The sequence below is a fragment of the Sorex araneus genome, chromosome 2 (genome assembly GCF_027595985.1).
Source record: "Sorex araneus isolate mSorAra2 chromosome 2, mSorAra2.pri, whole genome shotgun sequence".
Taxonomy (NCBI): domain Eukaryota; kingdom Metazoa; phylum Chordata; class Mammalia; order Eulipotyphla; family Soricidae; genus Sorex; species Sorex araneus.
Genome location: NC_073303.1, coordinates 380,773,708 through 380,792,970, shown reverse-complemented (window position 1 = coordinate 380,792,970; position 19,263 = coordinate 380,773,708). Strand labels below are relative to the sequence as shown.

Sequence of the window (19,263 nt, the reverse complement as noted above, 5' to 3'; positions counted from 1 at the left end):
AGTGTCCCAGCAGGCTTCGTCCTGGCCAGGCCCCACAGTGACCACAGCACCAAGGGCATTCGGGACAGCTGTCTGCTTGAGGGGCTGTCTGGGTGCCTCCCACGTACTCACACCTCAGTAGCAGGGAGAGGGGACCTCAGGGAGGAAGGCGCTGCTGATAGGCAGTGTGGGGCTGTGGGCTGTGTTCTCTCTGCAACCCTCTGCCCAGGTGTGCTGGGGGAGGGCCAGAGTAACTGCAGCAGGTGGGGCATGGAGCCTTGCATGTGGCCCACTGGGTTTGACCCCCAGCAGCCCATATGCTCCCAGGAGCACTGCGAGGAGTAACCCCCGAGCATCACTAGATGTGGCACAAAAGGAAAAGTGCTCCAGGATCCCAAATGAGAGTGGACAGGGCCAGGCGTGCCTATGGGGCTCTGTGGACCCTCCCCTGCCCCATAGCACTGCCTATAGGGACAGCCCTGGGACACAAACACACACACACACACAGATGGAGGCAACAGGAGGGGGCGGTCATGGCGCAGGTGGCACTTTATTGGCAGCCTCAGAGCCCATCCCCAGCAGGAATCCCGCCCACAGCCCGCATCTGCCCTGCCCGCGTCCACAGTCCTGGGCCGCCCCCATGGTGGGTATTACGAGCAGCACAGCGGGCTTGGTCCTTGAGCCCTGGAGCAGCGAGGTGCCCCCTCCCCCGGGGCGGCATCAGTGCAAAGGGGCGCGCTATGCCCTCCCACCTGCCCCATCGAGGGCCGCCCCGCCCCCGTCCTGCGCCCGGCTGTCCCGCGGGAGCAGAAGGAAGGGGGCCACGGCGGGCGGAGGAAAGCGCGTGGGGGTCCCGCGCGCTCAGGCCGGCCGTGCGGCGCGGCCCTCGGCGGCCTCGCGCTGCTGCTCCCTGAGCTCCGAGTAGGAGCGCGAGAAGGTGTGGAAGATGGACGTGACCGGGAGGGCCACGAGCAGGATGCCGCTGAGGATGCTGCTGAGCGCCACCACCTGGCCCGGCAGGCTGCGCGGCACCATGTCGCCGTAGCCCACCGTGGTCATGGAGATGACGGCCCACCAGTAGCTGGCCGGCACGCTGGAGAAGTCGCGGCGCGCGCCCAGCTCGCGCTCGGCCAGGTGCACGAGCGGCGCGAAGAGCGCCACGCCCACGCCCAGGAAGAGCAGCAGCTGCGCCAGCTCGCGCGCCGCGCGCCGCGCCGTCAGCCCGAGCGAGCGCAGCCCCAGCGAGTGGCGCGCCAGGCGCAGCACCGACAGCGCGCGCAGCAGCCGCAGCGCCAGCCCCGCGCGCCCCGGCGCCCGCGCGCCCGCGCCCGCGCCCGCCGCCGACCCCGCCAGCAGCGACGCGTAGAAGGGCAGCAGCGCCAGCGCGTCCACGACGTTGAGCGGCGCCCGCAGGAAGGCGCACGTGCTCTCGGCCCGCAGCGAGCGCAGCAGGAGCTCCAGCGAGAACCACGCCACGCACACCGTCTCCAGCACGAACAGGCTGCGGCACTTGGCGGAGCACTCGCCCTGGGGAGAAGGGACATGTGTTGGGGGCTGTGGAGGACGCGTCACACGGTCCCCGGGCCCACATCCAGGAGGGGACCGACCGAGTCGGAATGAAAGCCCTGGGCTCTGCCTCTGGAGACAGTGTACGCTTTACCAAACTGGGGAGGTTCACGGTGGGCAGGCAGGGGAGGGCACGTGGCTGGCACCCGCCACCCCTAGCTGCGACATTGCTGGGCTGGCTCTGGTGACCCCCAGGACACACCCTTGGAACCCAGCCTGTTCTGCTGGGCCACAGGCAGCCAAAGAGACAGCACGTCACTGACACGGAGTCAGTGGCTTGGCCGTGTCCCACACTTGGTGGAAATGGAGTTCCAAGAACATGGGCAGCACGCATGTTGGTCTGAGAGGGCCAAGTGACATGCCATCCTCTACCTGTGGCTGTGCGCTCTGACTTCAGGTGCACACAGCCTCCTGCCTGCGGAGTCTGCTGCTTCCCTTTCCTGGGCTGAATCTCCTGAATGTTCAGGAAATGAGCCCTTTCGTGGTGCCAGGGACTGAACCCATGCAGTCGACAGAGACTCTACTGCCCAACCCCTAACTGCGGGACTTTGGTTCTTCCCCCTTCACTGTGTGGTATGCTCAGAGTTTTTCTGTGTGGTGCTGGGCAGCAAGCCCTGGGTCTCACACAGGCAGGGCAAGTGCTCTACTGCTGAGCTCTGTCCCGGGCTCATCTTTCAGTGTCGATCTTTTCTTTTCATTTATGAGTTTGGCTTTGTGCCACCCCTGGAGGACCTTCCCACGACTCCGGGCAGACTGCTTGGTCAGTGGTGTGCTTGGGGCCCTGCAGAGTTGAAAGGCTGAGTACAGAGGCCTCCCGACCCCAGCAAGAACAAGTGTCTCCCCGTTAAGATCTGCCTCCGGACAGCCCCACCTCTGGGGCTGTCAGAGAACAGAGAAAGGTTGCTGGGCTGGGTCCCCTCTCTCCGCTCTTCCCACTCCCCAGGGTGTATGATCTGCTCTCAGCAGGCACTTCTGGAGTGTTTTTAGGTTGTGTTGTGAGGTTCAGAAACACTCTGGGATTCTGAGAATATCAAACTCATCCTTTCACCTCGAGGACAGAGTTCCTGTCGCCACACCTCCCTCTGCAGGGACGAGCTTCCTGGGGGCTCCCCTGATACAGGAAGGAGCAGGCACCCCTACTGGGATTCACGCCCCTCCTCTGACTGGAACAACTCCACTGTCCTCGTATTTCAGGCTCAAATGAACCATGAAATCCTCTGAATCCTTGGGCCTGTTTCCCTGACCAGGCAAAGCCTGAGGAGTTTCTGTTTGAAGCTGCTTAGTGCCCTTGAATATGCAACCTGTAAGTCAGGCGCAGTCTGAGCTAAGAAACTGCAACCATAGAAACCACGGTCCGCAGAGAAGACCCATTTGCTTGAGCTTCCCGTCACAGACCCTCCATTGACGGGCAGCTCAGGGAAGAGCAGGGGGCCACATACCACGGTCATGGGAGTTGATGGAAATAACTGAGTTCAGGCTTCTGGTCTGATAGACTCATGGACCATGGACCTTAGACCAGGCCCAGGAGACAGCAGAAGTAGGGACGGTGGCCAGGGACAGAAAGAGTGCTGGGGGGAGGGGGGATGTCCAGTGCCACAGCTGCCTGAGAAGAAATCAGGTTTCCCGTGCAACCATGGCTCCGCATGTGGACAGATGCCTTTGGACTGAACATGGTGAAGGGGCACATGCAGCAGCAACCCCAGCATCAGTGCCAGCCTGGGGGTGAGGGCAGGTTCGTGGGGAGCCCATGAGTCACTGGGGTCTTGGGGGGATGCGGGAAGAGCCCTCTCAATCTGTTGCCTCATGAAGAGAAAAATCTTCAGACTCACAGCTTCTATTCCAAGCTTCTGGGTTCCTCTTTTCCTTTCTTCAGACTGAAGCACAAATTCAAAACATCCCCTGTGTTTTTCCTGTCAGATGTGGTGAATGGGGGAGCATGTCCCAAGGCTATTTATTCCCTGGCACTTCAGCTGGTTCCCAGGTATGTGTAGCAGCACCAAGGCCAGGCCTGGCCTTGGTCAGCCCCCGGGGCGACCTCCTTCAGAGTCCTGCACCAGCACTGTCTCTGCCGGCACCGCCTCCACAAACCAGACACTAAGCATCTCACGCACCTTCGGGTCAATGTTTGCCCTATCCTGAGGGGGAGTGGGGGGGGGGAGGGTGCCCACTGGGAGCAGCGTGTGTCTTCCCTCCTCTGGGGCAGTGCCCGGCCAGGAGGGTCCAGGCCCTCCGCATGCCTGTGCCCCAGGAAATGGGAACAGTAGTGTCACCCTTGGCCACGAAGGGCTGGCGCTGCCGTGGCTGCTGGTGGCTGCTGGGCTCTGCCTGCAAGGTGGGCTGGGCTTCCTCCACCATCACGTGCAGCTCTGTGCCCCGCTGCACGTCCCGCTGCAGTCTGACAGGGAAGAAACGCCCCAGAGGAAGGCTCAGGCCTCTCAACCTGCCGAGGATGTGTTTGAGCGGGGCCACACGGGCCGCGGGGACATGGCACAGCAGTGCCTCAGAGAGGCAACAGTCCCCAGGGCTTCCCGCTCCTGCTGGAGCACAGCCCAGGGTTGGAGACCCGCGTGCGTCCTAGCAGCACCCACAGAGTCAACTCAGAACAGGAAGCAGCCGGGCCACCGATGGGCCGTGTCTACACCACAGCCCATCCACACAGTCGTCTACACCACAAGAAGCAGCCGGGCCACCGATGGGCCGTGTCTACACCACAGCCATCCACAGAGTCGTCTACACCACAGGAAGCAGCCAGGCCACTGATGGGCCGTGTCTACACCACAGCCATCTACACAGTCGTCTACGCTCACAGCCGACTACCCGCTACCGGAGGCTGACGAGCCGAGCGTGCAGACCGTGAGGGGTCGAGGGACGCCCCAGCAGTGCCCCTTTCTGTGGCCACAGCAGGTGAGCGGTGTCTGAGACCAGCCCCAGCCCTCCATCCCACTCCTCTGACTCCCCCCGCCGCCCACCCACAGCCCCAGACCACACCCCTGCGTGCGCCCGATGTGCCGGGGCTCACCCGCTCCTCCTCGGCGCGCATGTCCGGCATGGTGCTCAGGCAGAGGCCAACGGCTGTGGCGGCCACGAAGGCGACGGATACGCAGGCGAAGAGCTTCCCGGCGGGGCCCGCATGCGGGTCGTCCACCACGTCGAGCAGGCGCCACCGGCGTTCAGGCGCGCCCCCGGGCCGGTCTGGCGTGCGCGCCCCCGGGCCTGCAGGCGTGCGCGCCCCCGGGCGGTCTGGCGTGCGCGTCCCCGCGCGCGCGCGCGCGCGGCCTCCTGCTCGCGCTGGCGCAGGCGGCGGCGGCAGCAGCGCTCGAGGCGCGCCTCGTCCACGCCCCAGTAGGCCAGCTCGTCGCGGAAGGCCAGCGCGCACGGGCCGCGCCCCAGCCGCAGCGTGCCGGCGCGCAGCAGCGCCACGATGGCGCGGAAGGCGCAGGCGCTGCGGTCGAAGAAGAACTCGTCGCGGGCCGCGTCGTAGTCGTCGCACACGCGCAGCAGCTCGGCGCGGCCCCGGCAGGCGCGCAGGCGCGCGAGGCGGCCCAGCGGACAGCGCGCCAGGGCGGCCCAGGCCAGGCGCACGCGGCAGCCGCCCACGTTGATGGTGACGAGGCGCGGGGGCGCGGGCGGGCGGGCGGCGGCGCCTGCGGGGTGGGGAGAGAGCGGCCGTCAGGCGGGCGCGGCCCAGGGGCCGAGGCCGGGCCCCCAGGAGACCGTCTCTGCCTGCTCAGCGACCGCCAGGGCGGAAAGGGCCCGCGTGGCACGGCCGAGGCTGGGGGAAGCCCGGGTGGCGCTCGTCCGGCCCGCTCGAGCCCGGGTTCTCCACAGAAGCTCCACCGTGGGGCTCCCCATGCTGCCTCGGGTGCTCAGTCGACCCGTGCCCCCAGGCCTAAGCTCCCAAGGCAGCTTTTAAGGGCACCAAAGCCGGTTTGCCCCGGGGGCGCCAGGGCTGCCCATGTGCCTCACCGGGCGCTGGGCCCCTGCGGGCCCTCAGGGTGAGGCAAACGGCCACTGAGTCACCTGGGCTCCCTCTGTTGACTAGACGCCCGCACGAGAGATTTCTAACAGCGCGCCCGAGCTGCCCGCCGGGGTCTGGCTGTCGGCTCCTCAGAAAGCACAGATCCCTGTGGCGAGAGGCAGTGTTGCCACCCCACACTGGGCCTCCCCCTCACACTGGCATTGTGTGCAGATGAGGTGGCCGAGTCACATCCTAGGCAGAAACGACATGTCACTGGAGACCGATGTTCCAGCACCCGGCAGGTCTTTGCACTGTGGCAACAGAGACAACAAAGAAAGTAAAATCTCAACTCCAGAGAAGTGGGGCAGTGGCACAGCAGGTAGAGTGTTTGCCTTGCACGGGGCCGACCCGGGTTCGATTCCCAGCTTCCCATATGGACCCCTGAGCACCGCCAGGAGTAATTCCTGAGTGTAGAACCAGGAGTAACCCCTAAGTGTCGCTGGGTGTGACCCAAAAAGCAAAAAAAAAAAAAAGTATTGAGAAGTTTGTCAGACAGACCCTACCACCAGGAGCCTGTTGGTGCTGACCAACCCAATGGTGTCTGCAGGAGGAGACAGTGCCAAGGTTGGAGTGGCAGCACTTGGCAGCAGCGTCCTATCACCCAGGCACCTGATGATTTAAACTGTGAGGAGTTGCTTCAAAAGCAACTCTTTTTAGTGGGAAATGGAAAACCAGTCTTGTCAGCTGTTTCAGAATTCTGGAAATTAAACAGTTTGCAGCACCAGAGAAACGTGCCAAACAGCCTCGGCAAGCACACACCCTTCAAATACAGCTGCCCTCCCTTGCTCACAGCTCAGGGAACCCTGGAACAGGAATGTGTATCTATCTGATTTGGGATCTCTGTGGTCCCCACACAGCCACCCAAGACTTGCTTTGTCTCTTAACTTGAGTCTCTCCTAGTGGCAACGGAGGATGATGCTTGTCAAAAGTGTTTGCAGGAACATATTTTACTGTTTCTCCCTGAGAGAGGAAATAACACAAACAACAGATGAACCAAAAAGCTTAGAGGAAAGGCTGGGGAATGAGGTGTTCTGGGGAATTACTTTTAAAAGTGCCAACAGATTATTGGGAATCCATCCACATGCCTAAGGACGACCCCAGAGCAACCAGGTGTGGGGGTGAGGTGGGATTTAATTGCCTACCTTGCCACTCCCCCTACCCCTTGCCTTCCACATAACTGTCCATCTGCAGGACTGGATATTTTTGTTTGGGTGTTTGTTGTGTTTTGGTTGGCTTTTAAGAACTGGCTTGTTTCTCTTTGCTTTTGGACATTTAAGACTGTCCAACCACATGCTGGCCACTAAGTTAACAGACAGAGATGTTTATCAGAGACCAAAAAACAGACTTTGAAACTGGAAAGAAAATATGATTGTGGGCATGCTTTGCATGCAAGAGGCCTGGGTTTAATCCCTGGCACCTCATATCCCTGAGTACCACCAGGAATGACACCCCGAGCCCCAAGCTGAGCTTAGCCCCAGAGCACCACCAGCTGTGACCCACAAATCAAAATCAAACTAGCCAAACAAATTCAGCAGACTTCAGACAGTGAGTTTAGAAGACAGGAATCAAACAGCAAGCAGAGCATCCCTGGAGACCCAGAATGTTCAAATGTTGGCTTCTTGCAGGCCACTAACACAAAAGGTGCTGCCTGCCTGTGCACAATAAAAGGTGCAGCTAAAACGGAACCACCCCCAAGAAAACCCAGATGGTAGATGTAGTAGACAAGGACTGAAAATCAGTCATTCTAAATACTCTCAAGGATGAAAGGAAATCATGTCTGACAAAATAAGAGGAAGTTATGAGATTTATCTCTTCAAGCAGAGATCATCAATAGGGAGAAGTGCAAAAAGTGCATTTATCGAGATTCTGTATGTGAAAGGGACTGGGGCCCCCTCGGATGGGGGAGGGTTGAGTCTCCCTTCCCGCCCCAAGCAGAACCCTGGCAACCAAAAACCTCCAAAACCCAACCACAGCCATGCTCAAGGCCATTCTCCACACGCTCAAATGAGCCTCACGCATGAAGGAACCAGCAGAGGAACCCAGGTATGCAGGATCTGTGGCTGAGATTTCCAAGACTGCTCGGATCGGGACTGGGCCTCCTCCACCCAGATCCCCAGTTTTCCAGTAGCATGGCAGTCACACCCTCAAACTGCCCTGGTGCCATGTAACCTCATCAATGGCCAAGATCCAGAGACTATAAAATAAAGCTTCTGGAAGAGAGCGATGCAGAGTCTTGCATGGTAGAGCCTGGCAAGCTACCCGTGGCATATTTGATATGCCAAAAACAGTAACTATAATGGGCCTCATTCCCCTGACAGGGACAAATGGAGATGTTACTGGCGCCCCTCGAGCAAATTGATGAGCAATGGGACCACAGTGATGCAGTGATATGTGAAAGTATAATGACTGAAATGAAAACCTGCTAGATGGGCTCACAAACTGAGCTGAGAATGATGAAGAAACAAGCAGGGAGCCCTGAGGGGAGCATCTGAGATGATCTACTCTGAGAAGAAGGAAGGAAAACAGCAAAACCCATCAAACCTGTCAGATACGCCAAGGGAAAGTCCCACAAGAACAGTGGAGAAAAGAGTGGAAGAATAGTTGAACAACATTGATCCATATTTTTAAAGAATTATTAAAATCACTAACTTACAGACCTAAGAACTTGCAAAACTCCAAGTAACAGAAATTCAAAGAGCTGTCCACTGAGACACACCATCAAACTTGAAGCTGCTTTCCACTCTGGAGAAGCCCAATTCTCTCTTGATCACCTCTCCTCTTTCTCCCTCCTCTTCCTTCTCTCCCCCTCTTTCTCTCTCTCTCTGTCTCTCTCCCCTCAACACTGCTCTAAGCAAACTATTTTGCTAAACAAACACACACAATCATTTAAAGCCAACAACCCAGAGATGATCTTGAAAACAGCCCTGGAACCGGCGTGACTGGTGGAAGTGGTATATGTGAGTGGCCATCTGTAGACCAGCCAGCTCTTTACTGTGGTGCACTGCCATACGATGATCTTCATGTCCCATCTGATGTCATCACCACAATATTTCACATCTTAACCACTTCCAATTTCACAGCAGGCCATCACTGATTGTCCAAGGCTGCATGTGTTCTTTGACTCATTTATTTTGTAATGAAAGTTTGTATCTCTTCATCCCATTCCTTCATTTCGCCCACCCAGCCTCTCCCCTTCCTCTCCTATAGGAAATTGACTCACTGTGTGCCCAGCCCTTCCTCTGCTTGCTGTCAGCCATCCTGAGTAACCCCAAAGTATTCGTGGGGGCAAAGCTGGGACCCTTGGAGGCAAGCAGCCTCTCTGCTCTTTTTTTCCCACTGATATCACACTGCATAGTGGATGGGGGATGTGGGAGTGACCACAGTGGGCCAGAGATGTGGGAATGACCACAGTGGATAGTAGATAAGAAGAGTGACCACTATGAACTGTGGTCACACTGAAGATGTGACAGTGACTACAGTGGATAGGAGGTGTACGAGTGATCACAGTAGAGAGATGTGGGAATCACAGTGTACAGGAGATGTGGTAGTGACCAAGTAGATGGGTGGTATGAGAGTGACCATAGTGGATAGTAGACAGGAAGGTGCAGTGACCACAATGAACTGTGAATGGGGGAGGTAGGAGTGACCACAGTGGATGGGAGATGTGGGAATGACCACAGTGGGCAGGAGATGGCACAAAGAGTGGTGGACAAAAGATGTGGGCAATAGCCACACTGATTGCTGGGCATCAGATGCCACAACTGATGCACGGAATGGGCTTATTACAGTCGGGACAGTGATAAGATTGAGCTCAAAGCCAAAGTCTCAGGGTCTCCAGGATGGACAAGAGGTAAAGAGTCAGGGTGAGCATGTCAAGCTCTGCTTTCAGGATTCAGGAAATTGAGTACATATAGAAAACAGCAGAACTTGAGGCACTGAACAAGCAAAGCTTAATGCCTCCTTTAACACGAAACAGGATGAGTCCAAGTGTTATGGTCAGTGGGGATATCAGTGCCCAGGATCACTCCTTGGGCTTCGTCTGTCATTACAGACAAGTGCTCAGTCATCTTATTTTTAATAGGCTTGTTTTCTGTGTCAGAGCTGCAGTGTATTTGTGGCTGAACTGAAGCTTGCTAATAGGCAATTTCAGTCACGCTGCTGACAACGAAACTGATGCTTATTTTTCAATGATGATTTATAAGAACAGGGTCTCCAAATCTATGACAAAGAAAATTAATAAGTATAATATTTATTAATATTGGTCATACCAAATATTTTTAAATGGAACTTTTCATTTGAGATGGCAAACCTTTGGGCCTAACCAGGATCTGGAACCCCACAGGAACATGTCAAAAACCCACAGCCCACTGAATGCCAACACGTCCCCTCAGACCTGAGCCGCCTCTCTCGACCCTCCACAAACCTCACCCAGCAGCCATGGGGCTGTCTCAGGTGCTCAGGAGAATGACACATGCAGATCACTCTGGGGGATCCCTGGGTTGGGATGGAGACAGCACTTGGTGTGGTCCCCCCACAGCCTCTTCTTGCCTTTATGCTTGCTGCCAGGCACCCTGCTTGGGGCTCAAAGAGAGGCAGCATGGAGGTCTTCCGCCCCCTTTCCCAGAAGTGAAAGATTCAGGAAGGCAGCTAGAAAGTCTCCAGTCTTGTGGACAAGAAATCACACTTGCTCTAAAGTAAATTACAATAGAACATAGCAAAGAAATTATGTTGTCTTGTGAGAAAAGGAACCCAGTGTATTTGAGTGTTTCTATTCAGCATCTTCCAAAGATTTGAGATACTGAAGGAAAAAGTTAAGTCATCAGATGTTCTGAGTGTCCAGACTCTGCTTTTCTGAATAAATCTTTTTTTATATATAAAATTATTCTCAGAATAACAGCCACTTAGGATGGCTCCAGTCTGACCAGTGGATGCAGGCCTTCAGATCATTCCAATGAATCTAAGGAATGGTGCTCCCTGCCAGCAGCCTGTGCCCCAGCTGCAGGTGCTGTGTGCTCAGGCCAAGCCTGCGGTTTGCCCTGTGCTCTGGCAGGATCTGAAGTGGGAGCCACGAATGTTACTAACCCTGAGTGTGGGTGCAGCATTCACGCTGTGTTGGAAGAAGAAAATGGGGCATGGATGTGAGCACCTGCCCAGCTGGGTATCGTCCCAGAGGAGGCAGTATCCACAGATGCCCTGGTGTGCTCATGTAGCTAAGATGGGTCAAACATCAGTGCCCAAGGGCCTCCAGTAGCTCCACAGAGCCTCACGACTAACTTGGAAGGCATGAAACCAATGTGCAGCAGGCCCCAGGCTTCGTGTGTCTGCAGGGACCACAGGGAGGGGCAAAGACAGCTGTGACCAGGCCTAGTGGGTGGGCCAGACTACGGCCCCTCACTCCCAGTCATCTCAGCTCGGCCTCCTGTGCTGTGGCCTTTCAGCCCACATCAGATGCCCAGACCTCTTCTCTGCATGCAGGGAACTGGGGGATGGAGAAAGCCCCCCACAAAGCCCGACCAAGAACTGGGGTTCTTCCAAGAGTGGGAGTTGTTCCAGAATGAGTAAAGATCACAAGACTCATTAACAAAATGATGTGGATGAACTGCAGCTGGAGTTTGACCCAAAAGCCTATAAAAGAGGGGCCAAAGAGAGTACATAAGGGTTGGGGCACAGGCATGCCCGAAAAACGTTCACTTGCTAGATCCCGGGACTCCCTAAGCACTGCTGGGGTAGCCGGGGAACCCTGGCACAACAGATCCTTGTCCTGGGCTGAGTATAGTGGAATTTGTCCCCAGGCTCCTGAGCACTGCCTGGTGGTCACTCCTTCCCCCAAACCTATGAAAGACAGCTTGGGGGAGCTGGGGAGCTGAGTGTGTGCACTGTGCAAATGAATGGCTGTGAGTCTTCTCGATGCTTTATGGGTTGGGCTTGGCACACTCACCGCCCTGTCTACACCGCTCTCAAACCTGCCACTTGGCAGTGCTGTGGACTGGAGAAAGTCTGTATCTTCTAGTCTCTGGTGGCCAAGAACAGTGGGTTTGTTCTACAAACAGGCAGCCCCTGACTCCTCGCTTCCCAAATGTCTCTCACAATGTGGGTGCAGGAGAAAACAGCAATTAGAGCTGCACACACAATCCTGCAACCACAACAGCCTGCCAGCAGTGAGACCGGCTCGGAGGCAAAGAAGTCCTTAATTAAAGGCAGGCTTGGAGCTGCGTGCCTCCTGCCGAGTTGGCTCAGCCTCAAAGCCATGTTGCGGGGACATTGAGGGGTACAGGCAGCCGCTCCCTCCATCCCACAGGCCCGGTATCAGGGATAAGGGGCTTAGAACCAGGGATTCCTGGTTCCTGGGCATTGCTGCGTGCTGACCGTTTGGCTCACAGGTCCACCTGCCACCCAGGTGCCAGCCACATGGGCCTGAACCTTGGCCAGCACAGGGCTAAGAGAGGGGCTAAGTCTCAGCCAGCCCAGAGCTGAGGGGGCAGAACCTCAGCAAGCCCAGAGCTGAGAGGGGCAGAGCCTTAGCCAGCCGAGGGCTGAGAGGCTGAGCCTCAGTCAGAGCAGGGCTGAGGAGTGAGAGGAGCTGAGCTTTCTGAGGGGGACTGTGGGTAGCCAGGCTTCAGGGTTAAAAACACCAACTGAGAGGAAAAAGGAGGAAACGGTTATTTCTGGAAGTATCCAGGAGAGAGGGAAGACAGAGGAGGAAGTGGTGCAGGCTGAGTGGGAGCAGGGAAAGAGCAGGTGAGCGCCCCCTGCCCCAGTCCCTGACTTTTTGGGGGCCCTGGGGAAAACCTGGAGCTGGGTAGTCCTGTGTGGGTCAGGACAGACATAGACTGTCTTCTAGCTTCCAGAGTCTTCTCTTCGGTGCTTGCCTCTGGAGACCAAAGGACCAGAGTTTCAGGGACCCAAAGGCAGAGACAGAAGGCCACTAAGGGTGGTAGGTTGAGCCCTCCACACCACCCAGCTTGACCCCCTTGTGTGAGCCCTGACCCCTCCCTGGCTCCAGGTTCTGGTCCAGGTAGCCTGAGGGACAGAGAGGTCTGGTTGTTGTGACGGGGGTTGTGGGGCTTCTAGAGGGGAGTACTGCTCAGGCCTGCGATGCTGTTCCAGGCCCACACGAAGGCCGGACCTTACCTGTCAGGACGCGGCTCTTCCCAGGGTGCAGATTCATGGCAGGCGGCCTGCCTGGTGTTGCCGACTTGCTTGAACTGTGGCTGCTTCCCCTGAAATGACACCTGGCCTGAGGACCTGGTATCCTGGGAACTGGCCACCCAGAGCCCAAGGAGACAGGACTTGTCACTGGGTGCTGGAGTCCTCTGGACCCACCAGGTCCAGTCTCAGGGATTTCCCATTTGTCTGCACCTCTGCCCACATCCACTCAAGGTACTAAAGCCAGGGGATGCCAAGGGTGCAAGTGGGAGACCTCTGGAGGACAGGCCAGGGCAGTCAGGTCTGCCCACACTACCTTCTAGCTCCGTCTTCTCTCCGGCTATGGCTGTATCCTTTCTCACATATCTGCCAGGCCCTTCCCATCCCCCAGTTCATCCCTGGGCACCCCTCCCCCCAGCACTTTCTAATCAGTGGACACAGAATCTCCCTCTGAGTGTCAAGCCTAAGCCTGCCAGGCACAGCACTAGTCTCCACCATCTGAGCCAGGACATACCCCTGAGCAGGCCCCCCATCTCTGCAACCCGGCCAACACCCAGGCTGCCTCTGCAGGAGGGACAGCATCCTCGGGACCTCCCTGATGCTGGTTTTGCTAGGGTTTCCCTCAGCCCCTGTGTGACTCCCTCATCCCAATGTGAATATAGTGGTATCGGGTGAGCCTGACCCCTGGGGTGTGGTCGGTCAGGTGGGCCTCGTTCCCTCAGGTAGGGTTCTGTCAGGTGCAGAGGTGTGGGAGCTGTAGGGTTTCACTGGCACCCTTGTGGTGTTCTGTAGCTTCTGGCCCATCATCAGATAAAGGAAGATGCAAAGTCTCAGTAAGTCTCTCAATTGGTCTGCTCCTCACACAGGTAAGAAGACTTTTCAAATGAGTTTCAACCTTTCCTCACCTGTTCTCTCCGCACTGCCCTCTCATTACCACTGCTCTTTCACCTCCCCTCTCCTCACTTGCCCTCTCCTTCACTGTCCTCTACTCACTACCTTCTCACCTCCCCTCTCCTCGGAAACAGGGGATTCTTTTCAGAGAAGTGTCCAGAGGTGCGCTCTTTAGCACTGTGCTGGGGCATTTTTGGAGTGAGCCTCTCCCATTTACTGCTGGTGAGCATCAGTGACCCTGCAGCTAAAACCACCCCAGTGACCAGGAAGTGTGCCCCTCCCACCAGGTGTGGCCCCACTGCAGTGTCCCAGTGGTCCAGGAGGGGCTCAGATAGCAGCATGTGCTCAGTGAGGAGTCAGGGTGAGCTGAACACAATGTCCAGGACAGAGAGGAGTGGGGACGGGGCGGGGGGAGGGTGTCCAGGGTCTGGGTACCAAGCCTCAAGCTCCTGGTCATAGGGGAAGCAGGCAGAGGAGCTCAGGACAACAGTGCCCCCTCAGCACTGCCTGTGTGGTCGATCACATCAGCCACCTCCCGAATGGCACTTTGAATGCTACTGCCATTAGCCATTTGCCATGTGGGGACACTATCTGGGCCACACGTGGTGAGGAGTGGGCACTCAATGTCAGCCAGCAGTTGCGCATGTGCTGGGGCCAGCAGTGTGGAAGGTTAAGTTAGTGCTGTGCACATAGGAAGTTTGGGATGATTCATCCCATTTAATACAATCCCTTTGGAAAGAAATCACTGATCAAGAGTAATCTGAGGACAAGGTGAAACTTCAGTCACCTGGAAAATACGCTTTTTCTGTTTGAAGCTAAGATGGGCATGGGCCTTCCAGGAGGCTGGTGTGCCTGCGGGGTCATTGGCCTCTACAGGTCTTTTCTTGGTGGTGCACTGGGCCCCTTGAGACCAGCCTTGGGATCCTTCCCTCAAGGCTGAGCAGAGAATCCCAGAGGGTCACTTTGGGGCATGAAGAACCAGGTGCACCTGTCCGAGATGCAGGTAAAGAAAGGGGAGGTGAGGGGCTGGAGCAATAGCACAGCGGGTAGGGCGTTTGCCTTGCACGCGGCCGACCCGGGTTCAATTCCCAGCATCCCATATGGTCCCCTGAGCACCACCAGGGGTGATTCCTGAGTGCATGAGCCAGGAGTGACCCCTGTGCATCGCCGGGTGTGACCCAAAAAGCAAAAAAAAGAAAAAGTAGAAAGGGGTGGTGAGGTGAGGAGAGGGCAGGTGAGGAGAACAGAGGTGAGGAGAGGGCAGGAGAGAAGGGAATGGGGAGGGGAGTATAAGGGAGGGGGGACAGGTGAGGAGAGGACAGGTGAGAAGATGGCAGGTAAGGAGAGCACAGGTGAGAACAGAGGTGAGGAGAGGATGGGGGAAAGGGAATGGGGAGAAGGGGACAGGTATGGAGAGGGCAGGGAAGGAGAAGGCAGGGGAAAAGGGGACGGGAAAGGAGGGGCCAGGGGAGGAGAGGGCAGAGGAGTAGAGGGTAGGTATGGCAAGGGGAGGTAAAGAGAGAGCAGGCAAAGCTTGGGAGACGCTGAGAGGTGAGATGCTGGTTAGGCGGGTGGGGGCAGGAGCACTGGAGGATGTGGCTGTGAGCAGAGTCACCTCTAAGTGTCACCTCAGGAGGCTGGTGTCTGTGTTCTGGGAGCACAGCTCCAACCTCCCTCTGACGAGGCGCCTTTTCCTTGGAAAGTTTAAGAATGAAAGGGCTTGGGGTGTGCTGGACCCTCTGGGTGAACAAGAGCAGTGGGTTCGTACTCACGTCCAGGAGGGCGAGGTTGCCCCTCACAGGCCAGGGCCCTGAAACCTGCTCCCTCCCAGAGAGAGCCTCTTCCACCTTGGCTCGATGGAGGCAGGTCACCACGGGCAAGAAGCTGTCAGTCTGCCTACTTGGTCACAACCAGAGGCTCCCGGGACGCATCCCCAGCCTAGCGAGCGAGCCCATGGCCCCACCGGCACTCCCCATGGGTGGCATGTCAGGTCTGTGGCTTTCTCTGGAGACGTCCTGTTGCCGTGCTCTCCCTCCACACCCGCAGGTCCCTGCCGCCCTCCAGAGTCCCTGACCCTCCCTGCTCCCACGTGTCAGGGCTGCCCCATCTGTTCCCATCACTCCCACCCCCACACCCACACAGCCTGCAATAGCTGCGAAGAAGAACCGCCCTCCAGCCCTCCCCACCCGGCCCTCCTGCCCTCCCGCCACACTCCTGCCTCCTCCTGGGAGCAGGGAATGGGATGGAAGCGGGATGCAGGGCGGCCGCCAACTCCTCCCCAGACTCCAGCCTCCTCTGAGCAGGGCAAACCCCAGGACGTAATCATCTCCCACCAACCTGCGCCTTCTCCGCAACCTATTCATTGTGGCACCTGCGCCCGCGAGGAGGCAGGTCCCGGTCGGCCCCGGGCCGCAGCTCAGATCAGGAGCTGAACAGTTCAGCAGCCACAGATTCCCGGAGCATCTGGCGAGCCTGGGCCTCCGTGCCAGGGACCGATGGGGGTGGGCAGAGCCTCCCGCTCACTGGAGCCAGGAGGGATTGCTTCCCGCTGCCTCCCCTGCCAAGCCCCTGGTTCCTCTCGCAGTATGGAAATGCGGGTATAAAAAAGGCTCCTCAAAGTGGGATCCACCACATGAGGGGGAGCAGGCAGCACCGCTTCCGTGCGGGGTCCCGGGCGAGGACAGAGTCCTGGCAAGCGGCCAGCCCTGGGTGCAGGGCGGCCACAGCCACATGCCCTCCCCACTCACCGCCTGACCCCACCGTAGCCCTCCCACTCACCGCCCGGCCCCCCACAGCCCCCCTCACAGTCCAGATCCCACCGTGGTCCCTTCAGTCACAGCCCAGAACCCAGAGGTTCCCCCCACTAAAAACCTGACCCCAGCAGGCCCCCCACTCACAGCTGACCCCAGCAGAGCTGTGAGGCTGAAGGGCCACAGTTTCATAGACCCGGCTAGGGGGGGAGTCCCCTCCTCTGCTTCCAACTGGGGGGGCATCTGGGATCCCCCAACCTAGCCCAAATGGGACCCTCTCAGGGCCACCGCCTACAAGATGACTCTGCCCACCCACCTCCGCTGCGCCCCCAGGCTGGGTCAGGTGCCCCCCCGCCCCCTCCCCTGCCCCCGGCAACTTCGGGCCCAGGAACGGGGGATGGGGGATACTTTGCAGAATTCTGAAGGCCCAGAAGGTTCCAGGAGACAGAGGGAGATCAGGGTCTCCGCAAAGGGGTTCCCGCCCTCGTGGGTCTGCCCCTGCACCCACTTCCAGCGCGTCCCCCCAGCTCAGGTGCAAGCTCGTGCAGGGGCTCCGGGCCCGCCAGGGACCCGCCCGTCACCCCAGCTCACCTGGGCTCGGGCCCCTCCTCGCCGACCTCTGCGTCTGGCCCGCGGCGCGACCCCCGCGTGTGGCGCCAACTTTCCCGAGGGGGGGGTGGGGGGGGAGTCGGCGCGGCCGCGGCTCTGCAGGGCGGAGCGCGGCGCCTCCAGCTGGGACTGGGATGGGGCTGGGACGGGGCTGGGGATGGGATGGGATGGGACCGCCCCGCGCGCCGCCCCCCTCGCTCCCGGCGCGCCGCCCGGCAGCCAGGTCCCGCCCCCCCATCACCCCCCAGTCCAGCCGCGCCTCCCTCCCAGCCGGGTCACCCCCGCCCCAGCGCCCCCAACCCCCCAGTCCAGCCGCGCCTCCCTCCCAGACGGGTCACCCCCGCCCCAGCGCCCCCAACCCCCCAGTCCAGCCGCGCCTCCCTCCCAGCCGGGTCACCCCCCGTCCCAGCGCCCCCAACCCCCCAGTCCAGCCGCGCCTCCCTCCCAGCCGGGCCACCCGTGCCCAGCCGTCCCATGAGCCCAGCTGTGTCCCCACACCCAACCGTGCCCGCAAGGCCAGCTGTGTCCCCTCAGCCCAGCGGTATCCCCCTGCCTGGCCGTGTCCCCAGGAGCTCTCAGCCAGTGCTGTGCCCCTGGTGCGGGCATGAGCTTGTCACTTCCCCAGACACAGCAGGGCCCCAGAGCCGCCCAGGTGTCCCCAGAGACAGGAGGGAGGGGCAGGGGGCTCCCCACTAGGACCCCCGGTCTCCCCGCCTTTCGCTGACGGGGAGGAATGCCCATCCATCAGTAGCTAGCTCCTGCAGACCTTGGGATGGTTTTCTCTGCAGAAACTCGGGGACCCACTGGCCCCTTCTGAGCGGCCTCTCCAGGCAGTACTGGGGGGGGGGACAGCTCTCCTTATCAGTGAGTCCCCACAAACCATCCCTAGTGCCTAGACTTGTGGCAGGCCAGGAGCTGGCTGGGGCGTAGAAGCAGCCCAGCCCTGGCTCCCCAGAGCCCGGCATGGCCCTAGCATTGAACCATCCCCCACAGCGACCCCAAGTCCCCTCCTCACCAGAGACAAGCAAGCCCAGCTTAAGGGTCCAGTGTACTGCACACAGCTCTCTGGGAGCGGCAGGGGGCCGCCAGGGGGAGCACGGTGCTGCTGCCCATCCTCCTGTCTTCCCTTTCCAGACGGACCTCCTCCCCACTTGGTCAGTCAGCACTGCCCCTGCCTGCTCCACCCTCCGCCTGAGCCACTGTTTTTCCCTCCCTCTTCCCTCCCACCCCCTCCCCACTGCCCTGGCCTTGCTCCTTCCCTGCCTCACGCTGAGCCTCAGGAGGGATCTTCCCAGGTCCTAGTTGTTAGACAGAGCAGAGTGGGTCAGAGAAGAGGGTGCCACCACCACTGCCTGCTGAGTGCCGCCAATCTCCACTTCCTTGGGGCTGGCTCCTTGCAGCAACTCGAGAACTCTGAGCAGCTCATCACTTGGCCTGTTCGGGGGATGCCAGTGCCTCTCAGAGTGAAATACAGTGACTGTGGCAAGCCCACCCGAAGCTTGTGCCCTGACGAAGGCTCTCATGCCTCCTGCCTCCATTTTTCCATTTGCAAAATGGGAAGGAGACTACTTTGCCATTTGCTCTGGCAGTTACAGGGGTTCACGCACCCCGCAGGGAGTCAGCTCCAAGGCAGGGCCCTTCTGAGGCAGGATGCCTGGAACACTGAAGAGACTTGGAAGGGGAAGCTGGGTGCTTGGGAAGAGCCCAGGAGGCACTAAGGGGAGCCTTGCCGGAGCCCTGCAGAGCGTGGGCCTCATGCTTACCTGCCCGTCCTTGTGCCTGACACCAGGTGCCGTGGGACAGCCCGACCAAGGACCTCCTTTCAAACATCTCCACACCCACCTCTCATCACACCCCATAGCTTCCTGGCTCAGCCATCTTGGTCCCTTTGTTGTTGGTGCATTTTCAGCTCTGAAAGTTTCACTCTATATTCTGATTGTTGTGGAGATCACAGCCAGGCAGTGTTAGCCTGCAGAGAAGCAGCTGTTGCCAGAGTGATAGAACAGCAGGGAGGCCGTTTGCCTTGCACATGACCGACCCAGGTTTGATCCCCCACATCCCATATGTTCCCCTGAGCACCACCAGGAGTAATTCCTGAGTGCAAAGCGAGGAGTAACCCCTGAGCATCTCTGGGTGTTGCCCCAAGCCCCCCCCGAAAAAAAACGAACAGAGACGCAGCCTGAGCTCACCCTGGAGGGCCCTTGGTGGGGCACTCGCTTCCCTCCTGAGGATCAGGCATGAAGGCAGCACTTCCTGGACTCACATTTTCCAAATGTGTGTTTTTTTCTGGACATTTGACTCCAG

General features: G+C 58.8%; 1 protein-coding gene across 1 annotated transcript; it reads right to left on the bottom strand.

Moving 5' to 3' along the window:
- Positions 1–8: 8 nt before the first annotated feature.
- KCNG2 (potassium voltage-gated channel modifier subfamily G member 2) lies at positions 9–16,313 on the bottom strand. The gene is given in 5 exon segments (XM_055125468.1): positions 9–1,506; positions 4,565–4,707; positions 4,710–5,189; positions 12,695–12,783; positions 15,938–16,313. Coding segments are annotated over 5 exon segments (1,404 nt in total). The 5' UTR covers positions 15,964–16,313; the 3' UTR covers positions 9–840.
- Positions 16,314–19,263: the final 2,950 nt, after the last annotated feature.